This window comes from Phascolarctos cinereus, unplaced genomic scaffold, assembly GCF_003287225.1.
Source record: "Phascolarctos cinereus isolate Bilbo 61053 unplaced genomic scaffold, phaCin_HiC Scaffold_5;HRSCAF=322, whole genome shotgun sequence".
Taxonomy (NCBI): domain Eukaryota; kingdom Metazoa; phylum Chordata; class Mammalia; order Diprotodontia; family Phascolarctidae; genus Phascolarctos; species Phascolarctos cinereus.
In genome coordinates, this window is record NW_027555958.1 from 235,905,656 (window position 1) to 235,933,381 (window position 27,726).

The following is a 27,726-nucleotide window of genomic DNA, read 5'->3' on the forward strand; positions in this document are numbered from 1 at the left end:
TTTGTGGAAGTAGATGGTAAGGAGTAATATAGGTTTAGTTTTGGCAAGGATGGTAAATGATAAAACAAGAGAAAAAATCTTCAGAATAGAAGACACTGTAGAGTTGATCTGGTTCACTAAAGGGTTGAGAAAAGAGGGGAGGAGAGTATAGCCAGAGCAAAGGTTATAGTCTCAAAAAGTATTGAGAGAGAGAATAACTGGAAGTCATGGTCATCATGAAGAATAGATTTGAGAATAGTAAGGGACAGGAGAGCTGAAATAATAAATGATTATGATCAGATAAAGACATTTCAGAGTTTTTGAACACAGAAGTAGAACCCTTGCAGGTGTTGGAAAGGTAACGGTATGACTGCCATTATGATTAGCTGAGGTAGAGAGGATGCATATGAGAATTGAGCACATTGGGGAAGTTGAAGTATCTGAGAAAATACTAATATGAATGTCAAAATGCTTTTGTTTGGTAGTAGGAATTGGTTTAGAGAGGGAGAATGAGAGCCTGGCACTGAACTCATTGAGAAAGGAAGGAGAATATCCCTGGGATTGACAGATAATGAACACTAGGATCTGGATTGGATGATAAATTTGGATACAGTGAACATCAAAGGCTGCTCAGTAATGACAGTAGAGGGAGAATATCATACTTTATTATTGTCTTTATTGCTGTCTATCTCACTAGCTTCTCTAGGCTCCAACCTTGAACTCTTCCATGTGCTTTTAAACTTTGACCCATCTGTTCTTAAGCTTATCACTCCTTTGACAAGATTCCCTGACTGTACCCTCATAATTTCCTTTGCTGTCATTGGTAATTTTTCTTTGATCTCCACCTTCAAGGATATCTAGATTTTCCATTTACCAAAAAGATGAGGCTGAGGTTTCAAACCTGGGTTACTAAGAGGATGATTGTGACTTCAAGAGTAATAGAGAAGTTTGAAAGAGGGGTGAGTTTTTGGGGAAAGGTAATGACTTCAGTTTGTTCACATTGAGTTTGAGAAACTTATAGGACATTGAGTTAGAAATATCCAATAGGCAATTGGTAATGTGGGATTGGTGCTTAGAAGAGAGACTAATGATAGTTACAAATATGGTGTTGAGAATTATTTGCATAGAGTTAGTAACTGAAGCCATGGGAGCTGATGAGATCACCAAGTGAAATAGCATAGAGGGAAAAGAAAATGAAGATAGAGATCCTATCTTAATAATCCTCTAGAACTTGGCATATAGTAAACATTTAATAAATACTCATTGAATGAATGCCAGTTAGGTGGCACTGTGTGATAAAGTTCTAGGCCTGGAGTCAGGAAGATCTGAGTTCAAATGTGATCTTAGACATTTACCAGCTGTGTGACCCTGGGCAAGTCACTTAAGACCTGTTTGCCTCAGTTTTCTCATCTGTAAAAGTGGGGATAATAGCAACGTCTACTTCCCAGGGTTGTTAAGATAAAATAATATTTTAAAAGTACTATACAACTGCTAGCTATTGTCAGTTGTGGACAGTGTTACCTTAAATATAGAGATTTCCTGACATTAAATACTAATACTGGGAGGAGTTATTGAAACCAATTGTTGAAATTCTTAGAGGTACTTAAACATAGCCTAGTTTCTCTTTTGTCCAGTCTGGTTTGTGTTGGCTTGCCTAAAGGAAGGAGGATAGATGGATCCTTTCAACCAAAAGCATATATTATTCAATATAACCTAAAAGAAAATTCTAGTGGCTCCGAGTCTCAGATGGCCTTCATCATACATCCAAGCAAAAGCCACACACAATATTGAATGTTCATGCAATAGCTTGGCTGCCTGCTCCTTGTGTGGTAACTTCCTTTATTGACTCCTGTTTTCATTCAGTCTGAAATTATTCTTTTGGGCTAAAGTATATGTGCTCAGCTCTAGCTCAAAGGAAAATTATTTAATTCAGAATATGTGTAGCCACTTTGGAGTTAAGTAATGGTGAGAAAGCAAGCCCATTTATGAATCATATTATGATTTTCAGAGAGAGTTTAAAGATGGGTGGATAATTCAGAACTTGCCTAATTAAAAAATTATGGATAGTTCACATTTGAGAAAATCTCCTGATTAAGGATTTAGGAAGGAAAAGCAAAAAAAATAAAAAATGTGTTATTATTGTTGTTTTTCAAAAGTGGGGTATGTATGCAACTATTTCTAATATTATAAAATATTATAATCATATAGTAAAAAGCTTTCATTTTCCTTTATCTGAAGTTGATACATGTCTTTCCATATGTAAATAAAAGTATATATAATTTTCCTAATTTTCTGATTTTGTATAAATAAAAAATTAATCTTATTAATGTCATATAAATGTTCAACTTCAAACAGACTGAAAAATTACATGTAATATGGTAAAGTCTTCCTTTTCTTTGGTGTGTCTCCATTGTCTCATACAAGGAAAATATAGATCTAATTATATCTGAGTTCTTTTGAGCAACATCAGAATTTGACCTGTTTATGTATATGGGCTCTTTCAGTTCTAGGAAAGCTGAACAGATCTAGTGTGTGCAAAGTGGGTGAGTTAATGTTGTTATGAGAACTATAACTTGCCTGTTTCCTATATGTTTAAATTTGAAACTTAATGTTGCTTTATTGGAATTTTTAAATTTTACATGTGTTTGTACAAGTTTATTAAGCAGATGTACTACTAAAATGGAACCAATCAGAAGACCAAAAAATGTACTGTAAATATGACTATAGTCCTAAGGTATTTTATCGAGCTCGTTTTTTAAAAATCTCGACAAAGTGGACAGTGTCTGATTGGTCTTTATTATGAGAAGAATGTTCTGATCTGCAAGTGAACATCCTTTAAGATAAATGTTTCTTACAGTATTATCTGAGTAAAGGATGACCTGCTTTTGTGACTTTTCCTGAAAAGTTTCGTGTAAAACAACTCTCTGTATACTAAATCACATTTTCTCTTTGCCTTCCATTGTACTTTTGGAGATATAATGCTACTGGACAATTTTGCCCTAACATGTAAAAAGAAATATAGACAGTGTTAGTTTTCACTTTGCCACTAGCTGCCCCTCATTTAATTCTTCCCTACGAACTTTTTAAGAACTTGGTCAAAGAAGTAGTCAATATATATAATCATGTCCATTCAAAACCAAACATTTTTTAGACTACAGGAAAAAGTTAATTACCATTTTATGGAAAACTATACTTGATTTTACGTATTTGAATGATTTGTGATTTTTCCACTTGCCTTTGACTTTGTAGTTCAGCCCTATGTAGTCATCTTCAAGTCATGGTTGCCAAGAGTTACTTAGCTGGAAAGTGTCAGAGTCAGGGTTTGAACCCAAGTCTTCTTGACTCTGAATTCATCAGTCTTCCCCTGAGTAGACTATGCTATCTTATTGCCCTCATGTAATTTTAATTATTTTAATTATTTAAACAACCATTCTGGCTTAGGTCATTCTCCAATTATTTAGCAGAATCCCAACTCTAAGTTCCCAAAGGCAAAGACCACATTTACTAACTTCTGAATTTTTGCTACTCTACCTAGTGTATGCATGTACATTAGTGGATACTCAAAAAATATTGACTGACCAGCTTCTTCATTATGCCTCAGGTATGATTAACATTAACATATGTGTTGTTGCTCCACACATCTTTTTCCATCCTTATAAAAATAGTGGCCTGGAACTCTAAAAGAAGAAAACTCTCAAGAAAGAAATTTCAAGAAGACATTCTGATAGTAAAATTAAAATGATCTCAACAAAGAACAAAAGGGGAGAGAAAAGTGTTTAAAGAGACCAATGAGAATTTCAAGGAGACTTTCTAATGAGCTCAGATTTGAACAGGACATGAGCAAAAGATTCCTCATTTGCAGTCTTTTTGCCTGCTAACACCCACCAGGCAAGCGCCTCTTAATCAAGCTTTTGGTGATCCTTACCTTCAGTTCTCTTAAGAATGTAGTATTCCCTATTGTACTATAAAAATGATGAGCAGGTAGATTTCAGAAAGACACACGAACTGATGTTGAGTGAAATGAACAGAACTAGTAGAACATTGTACATGATAACTGTAACCTTGTGCTATGATCAACTTTGATAGATTTAGCTCAGTGATTCAATGATCTAAGACAATTCCAAAAGAATCATGACAGAAAATTCTGTCCACATACAGAGAAAGAACTATGGAGTCTGAATGCAGATTGAGGCATACTGTTTTCTCTTTTTTTTTCCTTCTTATGGTTTTTCCCTTTTGTTCTGATTCTTCTTTCACAATATAACTAATGTGGAAATATATTTTTTAAATTTAATTTTTTTTTTTAGGCAATTGGGGTTACATAGCTAGTAAGTCTCAAGTGTTTGGTCTGAGGTCGGATTTGAACTCAGGGTTCCTGATTTCAGGGCCGGTGCTCTATCCACTGTGTCACTTAGCTGCCCCTTGGAAATATATTTAATATGATTGTACATGGATAGCCTATATCAGCTTACTTTCCATCTTGGGGGAGGGGGAAAGAAGGGAGGGAGAAAAAAAATTTCAAACTCAAAATCTTATAAAAGTGAATGTTGAAAACTATCTTTACAAGTAACTGAAAAAATAAAATATTATTAAGTGGGGGGGGGAGGACTGTAGTATTCCATGACTCTCAGTCATACAACATCTTCAGAAGTGTAGCAATGTTGAAGGCAATGAGCCTTTGTTTCAGAGAGAAGCTTAGGCTGTTTGACAGGACTATGAAATTTCAGAAATGAAATCTAACATTCTTTTGTTCTCCTGTTCAACTCTGGGCCCAGCCCATTATCCATGTGAATTGACAGTACCAGATAGATGGCACCTATAAATTGACTGTTCAATTGCATATTGTAATCCAGACAGTAAGCGTTCTTCAGACACTTTTTTTTTTCCTGTAGAGATTGTAAGGCCAAATTCTTTTGAATTATTTTTGGTCTCTTTTGGGAGACTCTAACTGTTCCAGGTACTTGGTGCAATCAATGCCATTTGTAATCAGGAGCATCTAGAGGAGCTTATAATTTATAAGGAATTGCTCTTCAACTTTGATTCTGTGTTGGATCTCCAGCATGACACTGGTGAACACTTTAAGGGAACATTCTCCCAGTATTTTGCCTTGCTTAGTATAAGATAGCCATCAAGGAGTTGTCTCTATGGCTACATGTCAATAATTTTGCTTTTTTTGGTTATTCTTAACAGATACATGCAGATATGAACCTTTCCATATACTAGAAAGAATAGAAAAAGAGCATTGTATATGAAACCCAGTATCTCTATTATATACATCTTTTTTTTAAAAAAAGTATAAAATAAATTCAACATGTTAATTGCAAAGCTCTCATTATCTACAGCTCCCTCTGAACTTCCTTTCCTTCTGCACATTTAAAAAATACTTCAGTAATTTATTCTCCCCCCAGCATTAGTATCACTAGCCTGCCTCTTCTCCCCTACATTTAAAAAGAAAAAAAGGAAAGAAAAAAGGAAGAAAACTTCCTATCATATAATCATACTCAGGCAAAACAAAGCCATACATTGGCCATATCCAAAATTGTATGCCTCATTCTGTATCTCTACATGAACACCTTTAGTTGATCAACTCTGTCAGGAGGTATGGATAGCGTGTTTCTTCATCAGACCTCTGGAGTCAGTTAGAGTTCTTAGGTCCTTCAAAGTTGTTTTCCTTTACAATGCTGAAGTAAATTTGTTAATGATTCTCCCCAATCTCTTCACTTACTTTCTAACATTTAATACAAGTTTTCCCAGGTTTCTCTGAATGTATCTCTTTGTCATTTCTTGTGGCATAATAATTCCATCAAAGTTACATGCATATATTATAATTTGTTTATTGACCAAATGATGGACACTTCTTTAGATATAAGTTTCTTGCTTCAACAGAAAGTGCTGATATAAATATTTTTGTACATATAGGTCCTTTTCCTATTTCTTTGGTCTCTTTAGGATATGGGCCTAGGAGGTTGTATTACTGGGTCGAAGGATATGCATAATTTAGTGATTTGGGGGATACAGTTCTAAATTGCTTTCCAAAGTCCCTAGACCAATTAAAAGATCCACCGATAATACGTTATATAACTGTCCTCTTACAGCTGTTCTAACAATTGTCATTTAATATTTTTGTTCATCTTTACCAATGTGATGTATATGAGATCAAACCTCACAATTGCCTTACATTTTTCTTATTAGTTTTTTGGAGCATTTTTATGATTGGATTTTATATGATTTGATATATTTGAGGGTTGCCTGTTTATATCTTTTGACCATTAATTTATTGGGGAATAGATTTTATTCTTATATATTTAAATTGGTTTTATTTTTTTTCTTTTGATGAGGTATATGTATGATTGATATGTATGTATCTAAATATCCATAATGCATATATGTGTATACATATACATATTGTATATGTACACACACACACACACACACACACACACACAGACACGTACACCAACAGACTGACTGTTGTTTCCTCAGCAATCTTTATCCTAATTGTTGAAGATTTTTGGTTTATTGAACTTGGTGCTACCAAGTTCATTTGCTTCTGTATGTTGTGTTTCACATCTTTTCCAGTGATCAACTTTTCAGTACTATGTAGATTTGATGATTACTGATTTTTATTTAAGATCTGATACTGCTAGGCTTCCTTTCTTCCTACCTTTTTTCCTTTAATATTTTTAAGTTTTTGTTCCTCCAGATGAATTGCATTATTTTGTCTAGTTCTATAAAGTGGCCTCTTTGTAGGTTTATTGGTACAGCACTGAACAAGTAAATTAATTTGGGTATTATTGTCATTTTTATTATATAGGCACAACCCACACACAGAAAATATCTTTCTATTTATTTAGATCTGTCATTATTTCTATAAGGAGAGTTTTGTAGTCATCTTCAGATAGTTCTAGTGTATGTCTTCATAGGCAGAGTCTTAAATAGTTTATACATTCTGTGGTTATTTTAAATGGAATTTCTTTTTCCATCTCTTTCTGTTGTAATTTAATTTTACAGTAATGTACATTCATTTTATAACCTGCTATTTTACTGAAATTATTGTTTCAAGGTGTTTTTTTTTTGTTTGTTTAATCTCTAAGGGTTCCAAAGTTGGCCATAATATCATTTGGAAAAAATATGTTTATTCTTTTAATTTTCTTTTATTGTCTCATTGTTATAACTAGCATTTCTAGTATTACATCAACAATAATGATGGTCATGGATATTCTTACTTTTCTTCTGATCTTATTGAAAAGGCCTCTAGTGTTTCTCCATTTTATTTAATGCTGATGCTAGGTTTTAGATAGACACTATATACAATATTAAGGAAAGAGCCATTTATTTCTTTTTAAAAACATTTTAAATATAGATCAGTGATGAATTTTATGAAAAGTTTTCCTGTATCTATTGACATTTTAATTTTTGTTATTAAAATAGGCTATTATGTTTATTGTTTTCCTTATATGGAACTAACCTCACATTTACCACTGGTCATAATATATAATCTGTTAGACGTACTGCTATAGACTCTTTGCAAATAGTCAATATTTTTGGTGAAGATTCATTAGGAATGGTGGTCTATAGCTTTATTTCTTTGCTTTGTCTCTTTCTGGTTTAGATATCAAGACCATATTTATGTCTTAAAAGGAATTTGGATAAAGTTTCTATATTTTCTTTTTCTGCATAATTTATGTAGTTTTGGCATTACATTTTTTGGCAGGGCAGCTAGGTGGCACAGTGGATAGGGCACTTAATTTGGAATCAGGAATACTAATTTTTCTGAGTTCAAATCCATCCACAGACACTTACTAGCTGTGTGAGCTTGGGCAAGTCATTTAACCCTATTTGTTTCATGAGCTGGAGAAGGAAATGGCAAACCATTCCAGAATCTTTGCCAAGAAAACCCAAATGGAGTCACAAAGAGTTGGACATGACTGAAAGTGACTTAACCACCACCACCATCACTGCCTTTACAACTTGTTTAATTTCTGTTGTGTGATATTGGGTTATTTACATTCTTTGTTTCTTGTTCTGTTAATCTGAGTATTTTTTGTAAATATTCTTCCATTTCATAACAATAGTTATGAAGTAACAGTTTTATCAGCACATAATTGAGTAATATAGTTTATAATGATTTTATTTCTTTCTCTTCTGTTATGAATTCTTTTTCATTTTTGGTACTTGCAGTTTGGTTTTCCTCTACCATTTAAAAAATCCGATTAGCTGATAGTTTTTTTTAAAATGTATTTTGTTATTTTTTTTCAGACAACTAAATCCTAGTTTTGTTTACAAATTCACTTTTATTTCTTTTCTTTTTTTTAATGTTTGATTTTTTTAATTTCTATTTTGGTGATTAGTTGGGCTTTTAAAGTTTTTTTTTTCTTCTTCTAGATTTTTTACTTGCATTCCTAATTCTTTCAGACTCTCTTGATGATGAAAGTATTTGGTCAACAAATCAATCAGAAAACATTTGTTAAATGCTTATTTTGTGCTACCCACTGTACTAAGCACTAGTAATACAAACATAACTTGGTTGGTTGTTGTCCTTTGTTCTCAAAAAGAGGACCAAAATTATATTGGGGTCAAGGTACAGTGTGTCCAATTAAGACCAACATAAGCTCAGAAGGCTCTACCAAAGGTTGGGCATGAATAGTCCAGATAAACATTTGGAGTGGAGATGTCTCTAAATTTGCACATTTCACATTTCCTTTGAGCTACTGCAATTCTGCTTTGCTCATGGAGCACAGCACCTTCTTTGATGCAAGCATGCCATGCTTGGTGGTCCTTTGTCAGTATCTCTCATGTCTCATAATCGATTCGAAAGTTCTTCAGAGAGACCTCGGGTATGTGCTTCTATCACTTCTTCTAAAGTCCATGTGAGCTCTTTCCTCGTGTGAGTTCTCTGTAGAATATTCTTTTAGGCAAATGTACATTTGGCATTCAAATAATGTGGCCAACCCCTCAGAGTTGCACCCTCTGCTATAGCGTTTGAATGCTTGAAAGTTCAGCTTAAGAAGGGACCTCAGTGTCTAGTGCATTATCTTGCCAGATGATCTTCAGAACCTTCTTCAGACAATTCAAATGGAAGTGATTCAGTTTTCTGGCATGGCCTTGGTATATTGTCACAGGCATACAATGAGGTCAGCATAATGGCTCTGTAGACCTTCATTTTGTTAGGCAGTCTAATACCTGTTCTCTCCCACATTTTCCTTTGGAGCCTTCCAGACACTGAGCTAGCTCTAGCAATGCAGGCATCAACCTCACAATCTACATGTACAAACCTGGAGAGTATACTGCCAAGGTAAGTGAACTTATCCACAGTAATAAAAATTTTTCCATTTGCTGTAATCAATGGCTCCACATATGGATGGTGTGGTGATGGCTGGTAGAATACCTACATTTTCATGGTGTTAACTGTCAGGCCAAAATTACCACAAGCAGCAGAGAATCAATCCATACTTAGTTGCATCTCAGCTTTAGAGGCTTCACTGAGTGCACGATCATCTGTGAATAAAAAAAAAATCACACCAATTCTCCCTTCATTTTAGTTTTGATTTGTAGTCTTTTCAAGTTAAATAATTTACCATCAGTACAGTAGCTGATCTTGATGCTGGTTTCAGGTTGATGTGGTTGAAGGTACTCAACAACATTGCTGAAAACATCCTGGTAAAAAGCATTAAAAAAACTATTTAAGTTTTACTGGTAAATTCTGCTGGCAATTTGACTAATTTTTCCTTTAATTAGATGCTGTGGCATTCAGTGCACTGTATGCTTCCCTATTGAGTTTAAGGGAGCAAGCGCATAGCCCTGCTTCACTCCATTGGTAACTGAGAAAGCAAAAGAGTATTGTTCATTATCCATAATCCATGCCAGCATGCTATTATGAAACTGGTGTACAATACTGATGAACTTCTCTGGGCAACCAAATTTTGCCATGATTTTTCACAAATATAAGTAGAAAGAAAGATACTCCCTGCCCTAAAGGATCTTACATTACAATAGGGGATGGCAACATAGAAAAAGAATCCAAAAAATGGGTAGAACATGATTGAGAAAGTCTGAAAGTCTGGAAAGACAGGAGTGTAGCCTGGAAGTTTGTACAGTCAGAAGTATAGCCTGGGCATCATTAAAATGGAGGTTCTGGAAAGAGCAAGCTAATCAGAAGGAGAGGCCTTAGTCAGGGTATGTAGGGTAGTTCCAATGTGTGAAATGTAGGGGTGGAGTGAGCTTCCACAGGGAGTCAGGATTGTAGCCTACAGAGGAATGAAGACATGAGTAGCCTTGGTGTCCTCCTTAAAATGGAGTAGGCAATAAGAAGGAGAAGCATCAGTGATAGCAGCTCCCCTCAAGGTGTAAAAGTCAAGGGGTGGAGTGAGCTTCCATACTGCAGAGGTTTCTATGGCAAAGTAGAGAAAGTCCAGGAAGTCAGAAATATAGCCCATAAAGGAATGAAGAATGTTTACAGATAATAAATTTTCTTCTATGGAATGCTTTGACTGGATTCTAGAAATTTTGATATGTTGTCTCATTATTGTCACTATCTTTTATTAAATTATCTATTTTCCTATTTTTTTTGACTAATTCTTTATTATTTTAATTATTTAGCCTCTAAGTTTAAATCCTTTCTTTAAAAGCCCTTTACTCATCATCATTATTATTACATTGTGGTGATCAGTAAAGGATTTGTTTAATATTTCTGCTTTTTCTTTTTTTTATGAACATTTCATGTTCTAGCACATGGTCAGTGTTTTTAAAGCTTTATATAGCTGAGGTTTATGTATACCCTTTCCTATTCCTATTTGATAATTAACAGAGAGCTATCATATGTAACTTTTCTAAATTTCCATTCAAGTCCTTAATTTATTTATTTTTTATCTTTTTGTTATGCTTGTCAAGGTCTAAAAGAGATACATTAAAGGGAGCAACTACTATGGTTTTGCTGGTGAATTCTATTGTAATTTGACTGATTTTTTTTCCCTGTAATTAGATGCTATGGCATTCAGTGCACTGAATGCTTCTTTATTGAGTTTAAGGTATTTCTATACCACAAAATTTGTTTGTGTTTATGTGTGTGTATGCACATGTGTGTGTATTCAATCTTCCTTTATTAATTTCAGATGACAGATTCATGTGATACCTGTTCCCTTTCCCTTTTTCCATGTTTATATACTCTTGCATCCCAATTATGAGAAATAGTAAGTTCTATCTTTCTTTATTCTTCTTTTCTTTCCCTTCCCCCCTCTCTTTTCTTTCCTATTTTAATATCATAAAAACAAACAAAACCACTCCCATGCTTTTTTGTCATATTTAATTATCTCTGTGACCCTTGAAGAGATTAGGGTCCTGAACAGATAATTGTTTCTTATTTCCTAGTGCAATGTAAGGACTTCATTATTATATAGCCCCTTCTAAATGCTGAAGTGTATTTATGTCTCTAGATTTCAATTGACTTAACTGTTTATATTTCAGAGTTTCTACTCAACTTTGGTCTATTCATCAGGAATGCTTGAAAGCCCTCTGTTCCTTTAAACATTCACTTTTTCCTCTGTAGGGGTATACTCAGTTTTTCAGGATGAGTTATTCTTTGTGGTAACCTTTGTATTTTGTCTTTTGGAATATCATATTTCAAGTGTTTTTTTTTCTCTTTTGTAGTAGTAGTGGTCAAGTCTTCTTGTGATCCTGATTGTGCTTTCTTGGTATATGAAGTCTTGCTTCCTGCCTGCTTACAGTAGTTTTTCTTTCTCCTGGAAGCTCTAGATTAAGCGTATGGCATTCCTTGAAATTTTAAATTTGGAGTGTTTTTCAAGGAGTAATGTGAATGTTTTCTGTTTTTACTTTGCCTTTTGGTTATAATAGATCTGGGTTGTTTTCGTTTATGTTTTTTTGAAGTTTACTATCCATATGTGTTGGAAGGAGACGTTGGTTTTTAGGAAGTCTGCTGATTTTTATATTGTCTCTTCTTGACCTTTTTTCTAGGCCAGTTGCTTTTGATAATAGATATCTTATATTTTTTCCTTCAGACTTTTGTTTTTGTTCTAATATTTCTTTTTTCATGGAATCACTGATTTCTATTTGACCTATTATAATTTTCAAGGAGTCTATTACTCAGATAAGGTTTTCTACCTTCTTTTCTAAAGTATTTCTTTTCCTTATAGTTTTATTTTTTTCCCTCCAGATATGTTATTTCAGTTAAATTTTACAATTTTACTTTTGTCTCTTGCTTAATTTCTTCCAGGTACTTTTATAGTCCTTGTGGCCCATATATATATATATCACATATATCTTTATATATGATATATTTATATATATATATATATATTTTTTCTCCTCTGAGGCTCTGCTTGTAGTTGTTGCAGAGTTATTAATTTCTTCTAGGTTTATCTCTTAGATGTCTTGGGATCTGTAATATTTCTTCATAATTTTTGGTGTCTTTTTCTATTTGCTCATTTATCCAGCCTCATTTCATGATTTGGGACTTTCTGAGATGGTCTGGCTTCTCCCTGTCCTGAACTCTCAGATGGAATGGGAAGGCCCTGTTTGGTCTTGACCCCAATTTCTTGGGTTCCTTCTGTTGTCTTCGCTTCCTCTGGCTTGGTATCTCTTAACTACTTTGCTAGAGTTGACCCTGACCTGTGATAGTGATCAACAACTGTATTAGAGGTGTCCTTATTAGTTCTCTAGCTATGATGTGCTAGGTGCTACTAATGTTGTCGTTGCTGATTGATGCAGGAGGACCCGTTCTGAATTGCTCCTCATCCCCCCACTTAATGGCCCATGTTTTAAACAATCTGATGTTCTTTTGTTGTATTTAGCTTATCTTTCCTCGTTGCCCATTGCTGTTATTGTTTGTTCCTCTTTCATTCTCGGAGAGGACCAATAACATCATGAGGGTGATGCCTTGACTTGCAAGTGAATTGGATTTAAGTGAGGTAGAGCTGTGCAGAGTCATCAGCCTCTCTCCTCTAGGGTCATCTGGGTCCAGTGGCAAGACTGATGGCCCCAGTGGCCCAGATGCAATGGTGGACTTGGCCTTTTTTAAAAAAAATAATTAATTTATTTTGATTTATCAGCAATCACTTCCATATGCTTTTGAGTTTAAAATTTTTCTCCCCCTTTCTCCCCACCACCGTCCCCAAGATGGTGCACAATCTGATATAGGCTTTACATTTACATTCCTATCAAACATTTTCACATTAGTGGTATTGTAAGTAAAAATTAAAACCAATAGGAGGAACCATCAGAAAGAGGAAACAAAACTCAACAGAAGAGAAAATAAAGATAGCAATTCAACTTCCATAGTTCTTTCTTTGGATGTGGACAGCATTTTCCATCACAAGGCCTCTGGAGATGTCTTAGATCCTTGTATTGCTGGGAAGGGTTAAGTTGATCAATATTAGTCATCGCACAATGTGGCTATTACTGTGTACAACGTTCTTCTGGTTCTGCTCACTTCGCTCAGCATCGGACCATAAAAGTCTTTCCAGGTTTTTGTGAAGTCAGCCTGTTCATCATTTCTTATAGCACAATAGTATTCCATTACATTCATATATCACAACTTGCTCAGCCATTCCCCAATGGATGGGCATCCTCTCAATTTCCAATTCTTTGCTACCACAAAAAGAGCTGCTATGAATATTTTTGTACATGTGGGTCTTTTTCTCATTTGTATGATCTCTTTGGGATATAGTCCTAGAAGTGCTATTGCTGGGTCAAAGGGTATGCACATTTTTATAGCCCTTTGGGCATAGTTCCAAATTGTTCTCCAAAATGGTTGGATCATTTCACAACTCTAATCACAATGCATTAGTGTTCCAGTTTTCCCACATCTTCTCCAACATTTATCATTTTCCTGTTTTGTAATGTTAGCCAATCTGATAGGTATGATGTGGTACCTCAGAGTTGTTTTGACTTGCATTTCTCTAATCAATAGTGATTTAGAACATTTTTTCATATGACTATAGATGGCTTTAATTTCTTCATCTGAGAACTGTGTGTTCATATCCTTTGATCATTTATCAGTTGGGGAGGGACTTGGCCTTTTAAGCTAAGGTCTTTCCCGGGTCTCAATTTGTCTGAGGCAACACCCATTCAGTGATTAAAGGTTAGGTAAGAAGTGAGGCAAAAGATGGTCTCATTTGCCCTCACAAAAGAGTTCAGTCTGGGAAGGGTAGACCTCAGGGTTTCTGCCCAGAACCTGTACAATTGCTATTTACACTCACTCTGAGCCATCAAAACCGAAACAATGAGCAATGAGGCTTGGGCTGGGACTTATTATTGACCAATCAGTGAGAGCCAGAATGATTTGGGTTTAAAGGCATAGTCAAGTAGCCCCATTTGAATCCTAATGAGCTTTGTCAAAGCCTGATTTTTCAGAGCTATATTTCCAGAAATCACAAATGAAAACTACATAAAACGAAAGATTAATTGTCCCAATTTTTCAGGAGAAAAAATGATAGTAGGGAAGTAATGAAAGTAGGGAAAATAAAAAAATGAAAGTAGGGAAGAAAAAAATCTCACCCCTAAACCCCAAGATATCTTGCAAAGTATAAGTGATCAAAATTTATATATATGCTATATGCTAGGCTTCTTCCAGAAGTCAGAGTATTTTAGTAGTTAGTAAGTATTTTTTAAGTGACTACTGTGTGCCAGGTACTGTGCTAAGTGCTGAGGATACAAGAGGAAAAAGATGATCCCTGCCCTCAAAGAGTTCACAATTGAATGAAGGAGACTCCAAGTTAACAAATATATACAAACAAGCTATATGCAGGATAAATAGGAAGTGATTTAACAGAGGGGAGGTACTAGAATTAAGACAGATTGGGTAAAGCTTCCTGTAGAAGGTGGTTTTTCAGTTGGTCGTTGAAGGAAGTAAGATAACACGGGGAAGCCAGTAATAGTTGATGAGGGAGAGCATTCTAGGGATAACCAGTAAAAATACTGAAAGCCAAGAGGTGGAGTGTCATGTTCATGGAACAGCAAAGAGGCCAGTGTCACTGGATTGAAGATTGGGGAGGGTGGAAGCAGGAAAGGCTAAGCTATGAAAAGCTTTAAATGCCAAAGTATTTTGTATTTGATCTTAGGGGTGATAGGGAGTCAGTGGGGTTTATTGACTAGGTGGAGAACAGAGGATATGACGCAATTGGACCTGAGATTTAGGAAAACTACTGTGGCAGCTAAATGAAGGATGAATTGGAGTGGAGTAAGACAAGGTAGGCAGACATAACTCAGGTGTGAGGTGTTGAGTGTCTGCCCCAGGGTAACTGGCAGTATCACAGGAGCGAAGGAGGCATATTTAAGAGATGATGCAGAGGTGAAATCAAAGGCCTGGGCAGCTAACTGGATATGGGGGAGGTAGGGTGAAAGACAGAGAGGAGTTGAGGATGACACCTAGGTTGTGAGTCTGGGAAATAGGGAGGATGGTGATATCTCAACAGTAATAGGAAAGTTTGGAGGAGGGAACTAGGGTGTTTTGTTTGTTTGTTATGTTTTGTCTTGTTTTGTTTTGTTTTTTAAGGGAGAAAGATGTTGGAAATAACCTCTGGTGCCCAAATAGACACAGTAAGTTAGACAGATTCAGGATGAGTGAAGCAGTTGAAACTTTTAATATGCTACCTGCAGGAAGTGGGTATGGAACTCGAGATGAGCACACACACACACACACACACACACACACACCAGAAGCAAGAACAATCCTTATATCTCTATTCCTGGACACAAGTCCCTCCTAGCTGACTTTCATTGGTAGAAGTCAGCACAGGTCACACAGACTTCCCAAAATGACCACCACGTGTTCCCCTTGGTATGTTCCCCACCCCCTTCTTCATACATTGTATGTTCAGAAAATGGCATCTTAACCCAGCTTGGAGGTGGAGAAGCTAGTATTCACAAGCCTATATTAAGCATGCACACTCTAAGTAAAGTTTAACCTTTGTCCTACTTTCAGCCTTTTTAATCATACCACCAGTTTCACCCGATTTTAGCTGGTTCTTGAAGCTCCTAACCCAGAACCACTTTCCTCTCAATTTCTTTATATGGAAATATAACCATTTCTTACTTCTCACAAAGATAATAAGTTCAGTTTTGGACATGTTGAGTTTAAGATGTCTACTGGACATCCATTTCAAGATATATCAGTAGCATGAGCCTCAAGGCAATTTAAGTGGTAGAAGGTTGCCTGGAAGATTTTTGGGAACTTTAAATCAAGGGGTAGGGTGTGGTTGGAGCAGCATCTGTTTTATATAGATTGAGTTTGTGTACCTTTAAAAGGGCAGCGAGGTGGTCCTTAGAATTTTGATGGCCTGGAAGAATAGATTTTGAAACTTTGTCATGGTTTCTTTGTCACTTGAGCATAAAGTACTTCCCTGATTTAGTGAAAAGAAGAGTCATATAATTATTAGAACATGAGACATGGAATCAGGAAGACCTCAAATATTTACTAGCTATGTAATCCTATGTAACTTCATTTAACCTCTATGTACTTCAAGATCTTTACCTGTAAAATGAGGATATTGGACTCAGTGATCTTCCAAGATTCCTTCCACTCCTGAATAGATAATCCTATAACATCACATTTTGAGGTTGTCGAATTCCAACTACACCATGGGAAGTCTTTTTGACCCAGTGTTGCTTTTATAAAGAATGCAGAAGTAGAGGAGAACAGGGTCTATTTTTAGTAAATTATATCCTTTTAATCTTATGACAAGTAAATATATTTTTATTGAATTTTATGGCCTCTAATCTTTTATTGCATTCCAATCCTGAGCCTAAATCATTGGATTGGCTTGAATTGTACCTGGCACAGAATAGTCTTTTAGGGCCATAGAGTAGTAGGTCACTAAGCATGGAAACAAGAATGGGCAGTGTGTGCATACCCAGGATCCTCCAGGAAACCTGAAACTAGTGTTTTTATCAGAGCCATAGTAGAGGATGGGGCCAGTAAAAAACACATCAGCCTGAACAGTAGAGAAGACCTCAAGGAGAACTGAGAGCCACCAAGATCTCTTATATTCTGAGATTTTTAGGGCTAAAGTAAGGAGACAGAGGCTACGTCTAGGTGGGCATTTCAGAAAGAGAAGACAGAAATAGGATTGAGGTGAGCACTCATATAGGGCCACCAGAAGATAGAGGGTTATCACTTGGCTTATGCCAAGCTTCGCCCCATCCACCTTCTCCAGAATGATAGTGGTTGTGGCAAGAACACAGAGGAGAGAGGACCAAACCGGGCCTACCTTTCTGCTCTGGCACAATGTCAATAAAGAAATACTATGGGTTAAAACCAAGAGGTAAACCCAGAGGAAATAGTAAATCTACAAGTACATATAGAAGAAAAAGAAAGAATAGCCACAAGGACTCCAAGAGGGATTGATAGAAATGAAATGAGTTAAAAAATACAATTAGAGCTCTTCAGAAAATTTGCAAGACAAATTAAGACCTTAGGAGATAGAAATATCACCTAAGTACCGAACTCTCTGAAAAATAAAATGGAATAAATAGAACTCAAAGATTAAATAAAACAAAAAGAAAAATTAGAACAAAATTAAAACACAAATTGGGGAGGGAAAGCATTTATTAAACACCTACTATGTGCTAAGCATTTTACAAATATCTCATTTAATCCTCATAACTACCTTGTGAGGTAGATGCTGTTATCCCTGTTATACAGTTGAGTAAACTGAAGCTAACAGAGGTTAAGTAATTTGCCCAATACTAAGTACCTATTATCAAAAGCAACTCACCTGGAAAATGGTATGCAGAGAGATAAATTAAGAATCAGACTTTCTGAAAATTGTAACCAACCAAAAAATCTGGATACCATATTTCAAGAGATTATAAAACTGCCTAGATATATTACAACCAGAAGACAAAGTAAAAATAGAGAGGATCCATTTCCTGAAAGAAATACTAAGTTGAAAACACTCAGAAATGTTTTAGCCCAAATTCAGGGCTTCCAGGTCAAAGAAAAAAATATTATAAGCAACTAGAAAGAATGATTTCAAATGCCAAGGAACCTCAGGATCACATGAGGTTATGTTGCAACTAACAAAAACTTTGGGAACACAATATTCCAAAAGAAAAAAGTTTACAACCAATAATAACTGAAAAAATATAATCTTTCAGGGGAAAAAAATGAACCTTGAATACAATTAGAATACTTTCAAGCATTGCTGATGAAAAGAACATAGCTGAATAGAATCTGTGAAACTCAAACACAGGAGACAAAAGTAACCTAGAAAGGTAAATACATTTGAACATTTGAAAGGCACTAAATCACGATCAAGTGTTTAAAAAGGAAAGAGACTAGTGACCCTTCAGAATCCCACTTTCTTCATGGGCTACAGAGGGAGAAGAGAAAGAAAAAAAATATGAAGCTTTGGAAGTGTCTTTGTGCTGTTTCGTTTTAAGAGAAGAGAGAAAAAAGAAGAGGGAAGGGAATATATTAGGGGGAAAATGGGAAGGAGGAGAGGAACTTACTATTTCTGATAATTGTGGTGTACCAGAAGAAGAGTATATAAAGATAGCAAAGGAGTGGGGGTGAGCTGGCATCTCATTGAACTGGACAAAGAAGAGTTTAACATACACATGCAAAAAAATTGATGTAGAAATACCTCAGTTCAACAGGGAAGCAGGCAAGAGAGGTGGGAAGGGAAAGGGGAGTTTAAGAGGGTGGCTAGAGAGGATTAATTACAAGCAAAACAAACTTCAATTTTCTAGGGTAAATTATAAAGTGAAATTTAAAAGGACAGAAAAAAGTTAGAATTGCTAATTGGGGTCTGGGCTGGGTGAAGAGAGGAGGAGCAGAGATCTCTCCCTCAGATCTTAATGGAGACAGCCTAGCTGTCATTTATCATAAGTCTCTTCCCACTCTGGTCAATCCTCCACTTAGCCATTGAGTGATCTTCCTAAAGCACAATCTGTAACTGAATCCAGACTTCACAGAATAAATCCCCTGTCAAATGGCCTCACTTGAAGACCTAGAGGGCCACATGTGGCCTTGAAGCCATAGGGTTTCCCATCCCTGGCCTAGAACATTAGACCTAAGAGCCTTGGGAATAACAGCACCTCCCAAAGCCACCAGACCTGCTTCCAGCTCAGCTATCACCACCATCATCCAGGGAAGCAATTGAAGAGAAAAAAGAGAGTCAGCTGGTCCCATCAAGGAGTGGGCAAGCCAGCCTGCCTGAAGTACCAAGGCACTCTGAGGGAGAGAGGAGGCAGGATATGCCAAGCAAGCCAAGCTACCACCACCATTGTGACTGCCATGTCCAATGGCAACAGCCCAGAAACCTGAACTCAAGAGACTTGGCGAATAGCAATGCTTTCAGCAATGTCCATAGCCACCATCCTAGGAAGCAACACTTGTGGATGTATAACCTGGTAATGGCTCCTGCAGGTGCTACAGCCACAGCTACCGTCATTCAATCAATAAACATTTCTTAAGTACTTAGTATGTGCAAGCAACTGTGCTAAGTGCTGGTGATACAAAGAAAGGTAAAAGTCCCTGCTCTTAAGGAGCTTAGTCGAATGGGAAAGACAGCATACAAACTGCTATGTGCAAATAACAGCTATATGTAGAATTATTTAGAAATAATCAGTAGAGAGAAGACACTAGAATTAATGGGGATCAGGAAAGGCTTTCTATGGAAGGTAGAATTTTAGCTGAAACTTGAAGAAAGCCGGGAGGTAGAGATTAGGAGAAAGAGTATTCTGGGCATGGGGGACAGCCACTGAAAATGCCTAGAAAAGTATCTTTTGTGATGAATAATAAGACCCGTGTTACTGGATCACAGAGTAAAGGCAAGATGGGGATATAAAGTTTAGGAACACTAGAAAGGCAGTAGAGAACCAGGTTGTGAAAGCCTTTGCATATCAAAGGATTTGATATTTGATATTGAAAGTGACAGGGAGCCACTGGAGTTTATGGATTTGGGAGAGTGACATGGTCAGATTGTGCTTTAGGAAGATCACTTTGACAGCTGAGTGGAGGATGGAGCAGAGTGAGAAGAGATTTATGATAAATGATAACAAAAAAGTTCAGAAAGAAATAAGCAGTATAGCTTTGAAAATAGCATGTCAAATTTATTATATGATAAAAAAAGGAAATTACATAATAGAGATTCATGGTTTCACATTCAATCCTCTCTTTAGTCCCACTTTATGAAAAAAAATTAGTGTTAAATTCAGAATAAAAAAGAAAATGGACCAATTGACTTCACAAGTATAAGGTGGAAGGGGTATGGTTAGAGAATAATCTGTGTGAAAAAGATGACTACGTTTTAGGGGATTGCAAGAGTCATGTAAATCAACACCACTAGACCAGCTGAAAAAAGCTAATGTGAGTTTGCACTGCATTCAGAGATGCATGCTCCAAGAATACACTGGGACTGCCACTTTAGCTCTACTCTAGTTAGACCACATGGAGAGTACAATGTGCACTGCTGGGCGTTGCAGCTTAAGAAGGACTCAGACAAGCCAGAGAGCCTTCAGAGAAAGGCAGCCAGGAAAGTGAAAGTCCTTGAGTCCATGACATATCAGAACTGGTTGAAGGAACTCTGAGTATGTTTAACCTGGAAAAGACTGTAGGAAGACATAATACTGGTCTTCAAGCATCAGAAAAGCTGTCACTTGGAAGAGGGATTACACATGTTTTGTTTGGCTTTAGTGTACAGAGTTGTCTCACTTTTGTATCCTCACTACCTAACACAGTGCCTAAAAAGGTTGTTGCTTAAGAAATGTTTGTTGATTGCTTTATTGAAATCCAAAACAATAGGCAAAAGTTGTGAATGATGTCAGAAAACAACAAATTTCTTAACAATTAGAGTTAGCCCAAAGTGGAATGAGCTGCATTGAGAGGTTGTGGTTCCCCCTCATTAAGGCTGTTAAGCAAGGGCTAGATAACCATTTCTCTCTTATTTTTAATAGAAAATTTCTTGGGGGCAGCTAGGTGGCGCAGTGGATAGAGCACCAGCCCTGAAGTCAGGAGGACCTGAGTTCAAATGTGGCCTCAGATCAAACACATGACACTTACTAGCTGTGTGACCCTGGGCAAGTCACTTAACCCCAACTGCCAAAAAAAAAAGAGAGAAAGAAAGAAAGAAAGAAAGAAAGAAAGAAAGAAAGAAAGAAACAAAGAAACAAAGAAAGAAAGAAAGAAAGAAACAAAGAAAGAAAGAAAGAAAGAAAATTTCTTTCAGATATGGGTGGAACTAGATATTGACTTAGGTCCCTTCCAACACTGAAATTCTATTTGTCTGTGACTTAGTATTTGAAGAGGGTGGCCAGGGATGCATGAGTGCCAGAAAATAGAGAGAATTTAACAGGAAAAAAATATAAAGAGTCAGCTGATGAAAGCTTTCTCTATATCCCTATAAATCAGAATGCTACCACATTTCTAATCCTGCCTGGTTAAATTACCCAAGATATGTATATCTCATAGGATAATGTAAAACTGTTTCCATGCTATTATTTTGTTTTTGTTTTTTGCATTTGATTGATGTTCATCTGGGAATAATTACATAGTTGATGAACTTAAATGTTACTCTCCAAGGCAGAAGAAGAAATGTCTGTCAAAAATACTATAAATATTTGCATATTATTTCATAAATAAATAATTTAACATTCACCTCTTAAATCTGGGTACTGAATGGAAACTCATTTTCATAAATGGTAGATGATCAGAAGACACCATCCTCTTCTACTGAAGGTTCATATATTTGCTGTATTCTTAAATTTAAATTGCTTATTCAGAGCATTAAGAAAGGAAAAATCCATCAGGAACTTGTAAAGTTCTAAACAATGATATTTAAGGACATCTTCTTGCATCAGTTAATTAGATCATGGTTCAGAGGCCCTGAAGTATGTGATAAGGCCACTAAGGATGTCTTAGAGATGCTGAATTAAATATTACCTTGATTTTTATGTCTCTTGAAATGGTCGGTTTGAAGTAATGAGACCAATTAGTGAACAGAACACTGAGAATTGTAGGGTTGGAAGGAATATCAAGAAGATCTGTATTAGATCCTTCTTTCTAAGTAGGCAAATTCTTAAATTGTTCAAGACAAGACAATTGCTGATTCTATTTTATGAAATACATAGGGATTGAGATTCCGTATTTTTTTTCTTAAAGGAAATTGTGAAATTCAACAGTGCTAAACTTAACTACCTTAGAGAATAGCATCCCAAACTAGTCTTCCTAGTCACACTTTAAGCTTAGAAATTATGTGAGAAGTCTTTGAAAACTATCAATTCCCTTCTTTCTGCTATTATTATTTCAAAGTTTGGAATAGTATAGAATCATAGATTGAGAGCCAAAAGGCCTCCTACAGGTCATGGAGTCCAATCTTCTCATTTTACAGGTGAGTAAATTAGTGCCCAGAGAGATGAAATAACTTGTCCAAGACATAGTAAATGTCAGAGCTGGGACTTGAACTTACGTCCTCTGCTTCCTGATCCAGCATTCTTCTCACTGAAACTGCATTCAGTGTCCCTGTCAACCTGTTTTCATTTAAGAATTTTTTAAAAAATCGTATCTCTGTGTCTGGAGCCACTCTCTTCAGCAGTCAACAGTGTACTGTGTGCCCAAAGTGCTTAATTAAGACTGTAATGATGATAAATATACAAATAATACTTTCATTTGTACATATTTTATTACCCTAAAATGCATTTTAGAGGTTTATGAAAACAGTGTATTCTCTGAATTTCTTTGGCATCCTATTTCAGAAAAGAGACATCAGTTTGGCCTGCATTGATTGTGGTTGGCCATATGCCTTACCCACATTTCCACAGCAGGATTTACAATTAGAATATACCACAACAGAATATGGAAACACGGAGCTGAACTGGACCTGAGATGATCTCGTCTAGCCCTCTGCCCTTAAGCACATCAATGTCTAAACCATTTGGAACAAATGTTTGTGAATTCTCATCTTAAATAGCTGTCGGCATAGAAACTATAGAATTAATGTCAAAATGCACCATTTATTAGTGAAAGCATCATCACTAATTTAATATGTGATTTAGGAGCCTAGTTCATATTTTCTTATTTTATAGCTTGGTTTTGGTCATAATGCCAATTCATTAAATTCTTTTGATCCTCTTTGGCCAATTTATCAGCAAGCCTTCTCCATCTTTTTTCAAAATGTCCGTGGGATTTTTCTGTTACTCTGTTTGTACTGCCACCACCCTTTCCCCCAAGTCTCTTCTCCTAATACAGAGCTTCACTACTTTATACATGGATTACGGCAGTAGCCCTCTTGCTTTCTTTTCCCTCTGATTCTAATTTTTCTTCCTTCTAATCTACTCTTTTTTTTTTTGCTTTTAGGCAATTGGAGTTAAGTGACTTGCCCAGGGTCACACAGCTAGTAAGTGTCAAGTGTTTGGTCTGAGGCTGGAATTGAACTCAGGTCCTCCTGACTTCAGGGCTGGTGCTCTATCCACTGCGCCACCTAGCTGCCCCTAATCTACTCTTAATATCACTTGTGCATTAGTCTTCCTAAAGCTATCAATTTAATTATGGCACACTCTTGGTTAAGAACTTTGACTATTATTTTTTTTTATTCTAAACTACACTACATAATGTTCAAGAACTTCATAATCTGCCCTTTACTATCCCTCTCACCTTATTTGCCATCATTCCCTCCATTGACCTTACTCTCTAGATGTTTTTCTCTACAGTGTTCTACTACTATTAGTATTACTCCTATTTCAAATGCTTTCCTTACAACAATCTTGTGAAGTGGGTAGTATAGCTATTATGTCCATTTTGTGAATGAGAAAACTGAGGTTCAGTCTCACACGTAGTAAAGCAGGATTTGAACTGATATCTCATTATTCCAAGTCAAACCTGCTTTATACAACATTATGCTACCTGTCAATAACCACCACCACCACCACAATGGAAAGCATTTAGATAGTACCTGCTATATGCCAGGCACTATGCTAAGTGCTTTACGAATATTATCTCATTTGATTCTGACAACAATCCTGAGGGGTAGTAATCATCCCACGTGCATGCCACTACTTATATTGTTCTCCTGGCCTATTGTTGTATAATTGTCTTTTAGTTTTATGTTTTCTTTTGCTTCTCCAATTGGATTGTAAGCCTCTTAAGTTTGTGGACAGTGTTCTCTAGGTCTTTTGTAATCCCTTCCTCCAGCCCCATCACATTTCATACTACCTACTGTCAAGTATAGTGTTGGACACATAATAGAACAAAATGAATGAATAAAGAGTAATTTTTTGTCTGTACTTGGGTCTTTGTCTCTACTACTTAGGATGAGGCAAACTTCCTATTTCCTCAACCCAGGATTCAAGCTTGCCAGAAGTTATATGGCATTTATAAATTTTTGGCTCTACTTGGATTTGTTTATTTTATGGACAAGCAAAGTACATCACTGGGACTTGATTCTGTTTGTCTGAATTTCTCTAAGTTGTTGGAGAGATTATAATTGGTCACTGAGCCGGGAGAGATGTGATGCTAGATAAGCACAAGAGAGTATGCTTAGTGTTTGGCTGGCCTCGTGGAAGGAATGTTGGTGCACTGGCAGTGGGTATGATTTGTGCCAGGTATCTGGATTGCCTGTGGTGTGCCAAATAAGAGAGATTAATGTTCATCCTATTTATGGCTTTTCCATTGATATTCTGTTTGGCTAAAAATGGCAAGAGATTCCCATGCAACTGGAAATCACTATACCTTTCCTTTAATTGCTGAACCTTCCCTTCTTTGAAGCTGACTGTAAATATTCTTGGGTTAGTCAAAGAGATTCCAGATACCTGAATACTTCGATATATATTGGATATATAGTTGAATTATATATTAATGCCTTAATAACATTTGATATTTGGATATGGAAGCTATGTTATTCATTATAATGTTATTCATTTCAGTGTTCTGGCTGGCTATAATGGCACCATCTTTGCATATGGGCAAACGGGCAGTGGCAAAACTTTCACTATTACTGGAGGAGCTGAGCGTTACAGTGACAGAGGCATCATTCCAAGGACCCTATCATACATTTTTGAGCAATTACAAAAGGTACAGAACTATTATATTCCACTTGAAAAAGGAAATATTTAGTGTGACTAAAATTTTATTCTGAATAACAAGCCTTATATTTAAGGGAGATTTTACAGGGCTTTTCCTCTGTTAATTATCTCCTATTTATACTGTACATAGCTTGTACTTTACATTTATATTATACATAGCTTGCTCTGTATATATTTGTTTGCATGATATCTCCTCCATTAGATTGTAAGCTCCTTGAGGGAAGAGGTTGTCTTTTGCCTCTTTTTTGTGTTCTCAGCACTCAGCAAAATGCCTACCACAAACATTTTTTATTGATTGATGCATTCATTTGTAATAGTCCTCTAGCAGAGGAATTCAGAACAAGAGCTATTCATTCAATGACTGCTCTTAGAATGAAGATTCAGGAGTAGCTCTTTCTTATAGGTTTAAAAAGTGCATCATATATTTATTTAAAAAAAAAAACTACAGACTACCTGATCATTGCTATCTTTGAGACATTGGGATATTTTCCTTTGCCATAATAAAGGCAGACAAATCAGAAACCTCTCTTTTAATTATTTAAAGCCTGCATAGGAAAGCTTAAGCTCATAGAATCATAGATTTAAAGCTAGAAGCATAATTCTTTTAATTCACAATTGATTAGAAGGCCAAAGAGTTATTCATAAATGCATATATATCTATAGATATAGATATAGATTATATATGTATATACACACACATATGCATATATACGTGTGTGTGTGTGCGTGTGCGCGCGTACAGATAGATAGAGCTACAGATCCAGCCCTACTCTCTATTCTGAGGTCCAGTTCCACTTTGCCACTGCTTATTAGACATTTCTACTTGGATTTCCTATAAGCTTGCCAGATGTAACATGTCTATAACAGAGCTATACTCTTCCTCCCAAATTCTCTCCTCTTTCTAACTTCTCTACTCTGTTGAATAGTTGTCTTTTCATTCATTAGATTCATAACTTCAGAGTAATTTCAACTCTACTTTCAACTCAACTCCCCACAAATGGCTGCCAGGTCTTGTTGAGCCTACCTTTCCCCCACCTTTTTTATACATTCCCTTTTCTCTACTTAAACAGCCATTGCTCTGATTCAAGCCCCCATGAGGCTATGTAGCAGTCTCTTAGCTGGCCTCCCCTTCAACCAGGCTCTCCCCTCTCCAATCTTCTTTTCACCTGTCTGACAAAAGGATCTTCCTAAAGAACAAGTCTCACCATGTCACTCCCCTGCTTAAAAAACATTAGTTAAGTTTCTTCTTAACTAACATTAATAAATACTGATTCCTTCAGTTGGCATCTACGCACTTCACAATCTGTCTCTCTGCTACCTTTCTGGGCTTTTTCAGCATTAGTCCTAACATTCTATGATTCCATCGACCTTACTTGCTGTTCCCAATACTTGGCATTCCATCTTTTGTCTTTGAGGCTTTGCACAGCTTAGCCCTCCTACTTGGAATGACTCACTCATGTTTTTTTCATCTCTTAGAATCCCTGTCTTACAAAGCTCAATTCAACTACCACCTCCTATAGGAGGCCCATCCTGATCCTACCCAGATGGTAATGCCTTTCCCTTCCAAGAAAAATTCTTTGAATTTATTTTGTATGCTTTTTTGTGTTTACTTTTCTGTGTATTTGTCACTCCTCCAATATACTATAAACTCTTTAAAGAGGTTTTTTCCTTTGTATTCCCACTGCTTAGCTTAGGGATTAGCACATAGTAGGCATTTTAAATGCTTTAAAAACATCACTTTTAAGAGGCATTTATTCATGCTTTTTTGATGAAAAAATAATAATAATATACCATTAAAAAGAAGGGTTCCATATAACAAAGTTGTTTGAATATCCCTCAATAACATTGTTCGGTTGATTTGTTTACAAAAATTTCTCTAAAATGAATATTCCAGTAAAAATGTTTTTGTTGATCCCAGCTCATATAATGGTTACTCTAAAATGTGTGCATTGTAATCTGGAGAAGGGGAGGGAAAAGTTATACTGGTATATTATATTGAAGATTTTCGCAACTCCATTTTCTGACATAATTTCATTTTAGATGAAATTACATGTCATATCATCTCATCCCTTCCCACTTCAACTATCCCAACCAACCACCCTTTCTGGAAGAATTCACTTTAACTAAAAAAAAAAACCAAAAAACAAAAAACACTTTCCAGAACAATAATATAAAAAGATTTGTGAATTTGGAGGGGGAAATGGAAATATCTCATGTATCATACTTTTTCCCTTTTACTATATTATATTCCAAATACTTTTTTTCTCATTCTCAAATTCACTTTAGAGCTTCTGGTCATCAGTTCTGTTTTATTTCCAGGTCCTGTACAATGGAAATGTAATTTCTAAAACTGGATTTGTTGTGGTCTATATGCAGAAGCTTGACCTTTGACCAGTGTGCTTGCCTATCCATAAATAGTTTGATAAACCCTACCCAAGGTCTGAGAAACATTTGGGACCCTTCAAAATCATTACAGCCATTAGCCTTGATTCACATAATTAAAATATCATAGAATGCCAAATAAGAAGAACTCTGGTAACACCACTCTCTCCCTTTTGTTCTGAACAGGGCAGAGTAAAGTAGTCCTGTATCTTAGCTATTCTGATTTTCTTAGTAAAGCCTAAAATAGTATTCACTTTTGAGGGGTTGGGGTGGAGGGGAGGGGGAGACTGCCATATGATAGTGTGAATTATATTGATGTAGAAGTTCACT

General features: G+C 36.1%; 1 protein-coding gene across 2 annotated transcripts in view; it reads left to right on the top strand.

Annotated features, from left to right (window-relative positions):
• KIF6 (kinesin family member 6) overlaps nt 1-27,726 on the top strand; it is a 477,193-nt gene that overhangs the window by 69,626 nt on the left and 379,841 nt on the right. For both annotated transcript variants that reach the window (XM_020999471.2, XM_020999469.2), the window contains exon 4: nt 24,856-25,003. In XM_020999471.2, coding sequence (XP_020855130.1) covers nt 24,856-25,003 — 148 coding nt within the window. The remainder of the gene's footprint in view (nt 1-24,855; nt 25,004-27,726) is intronic.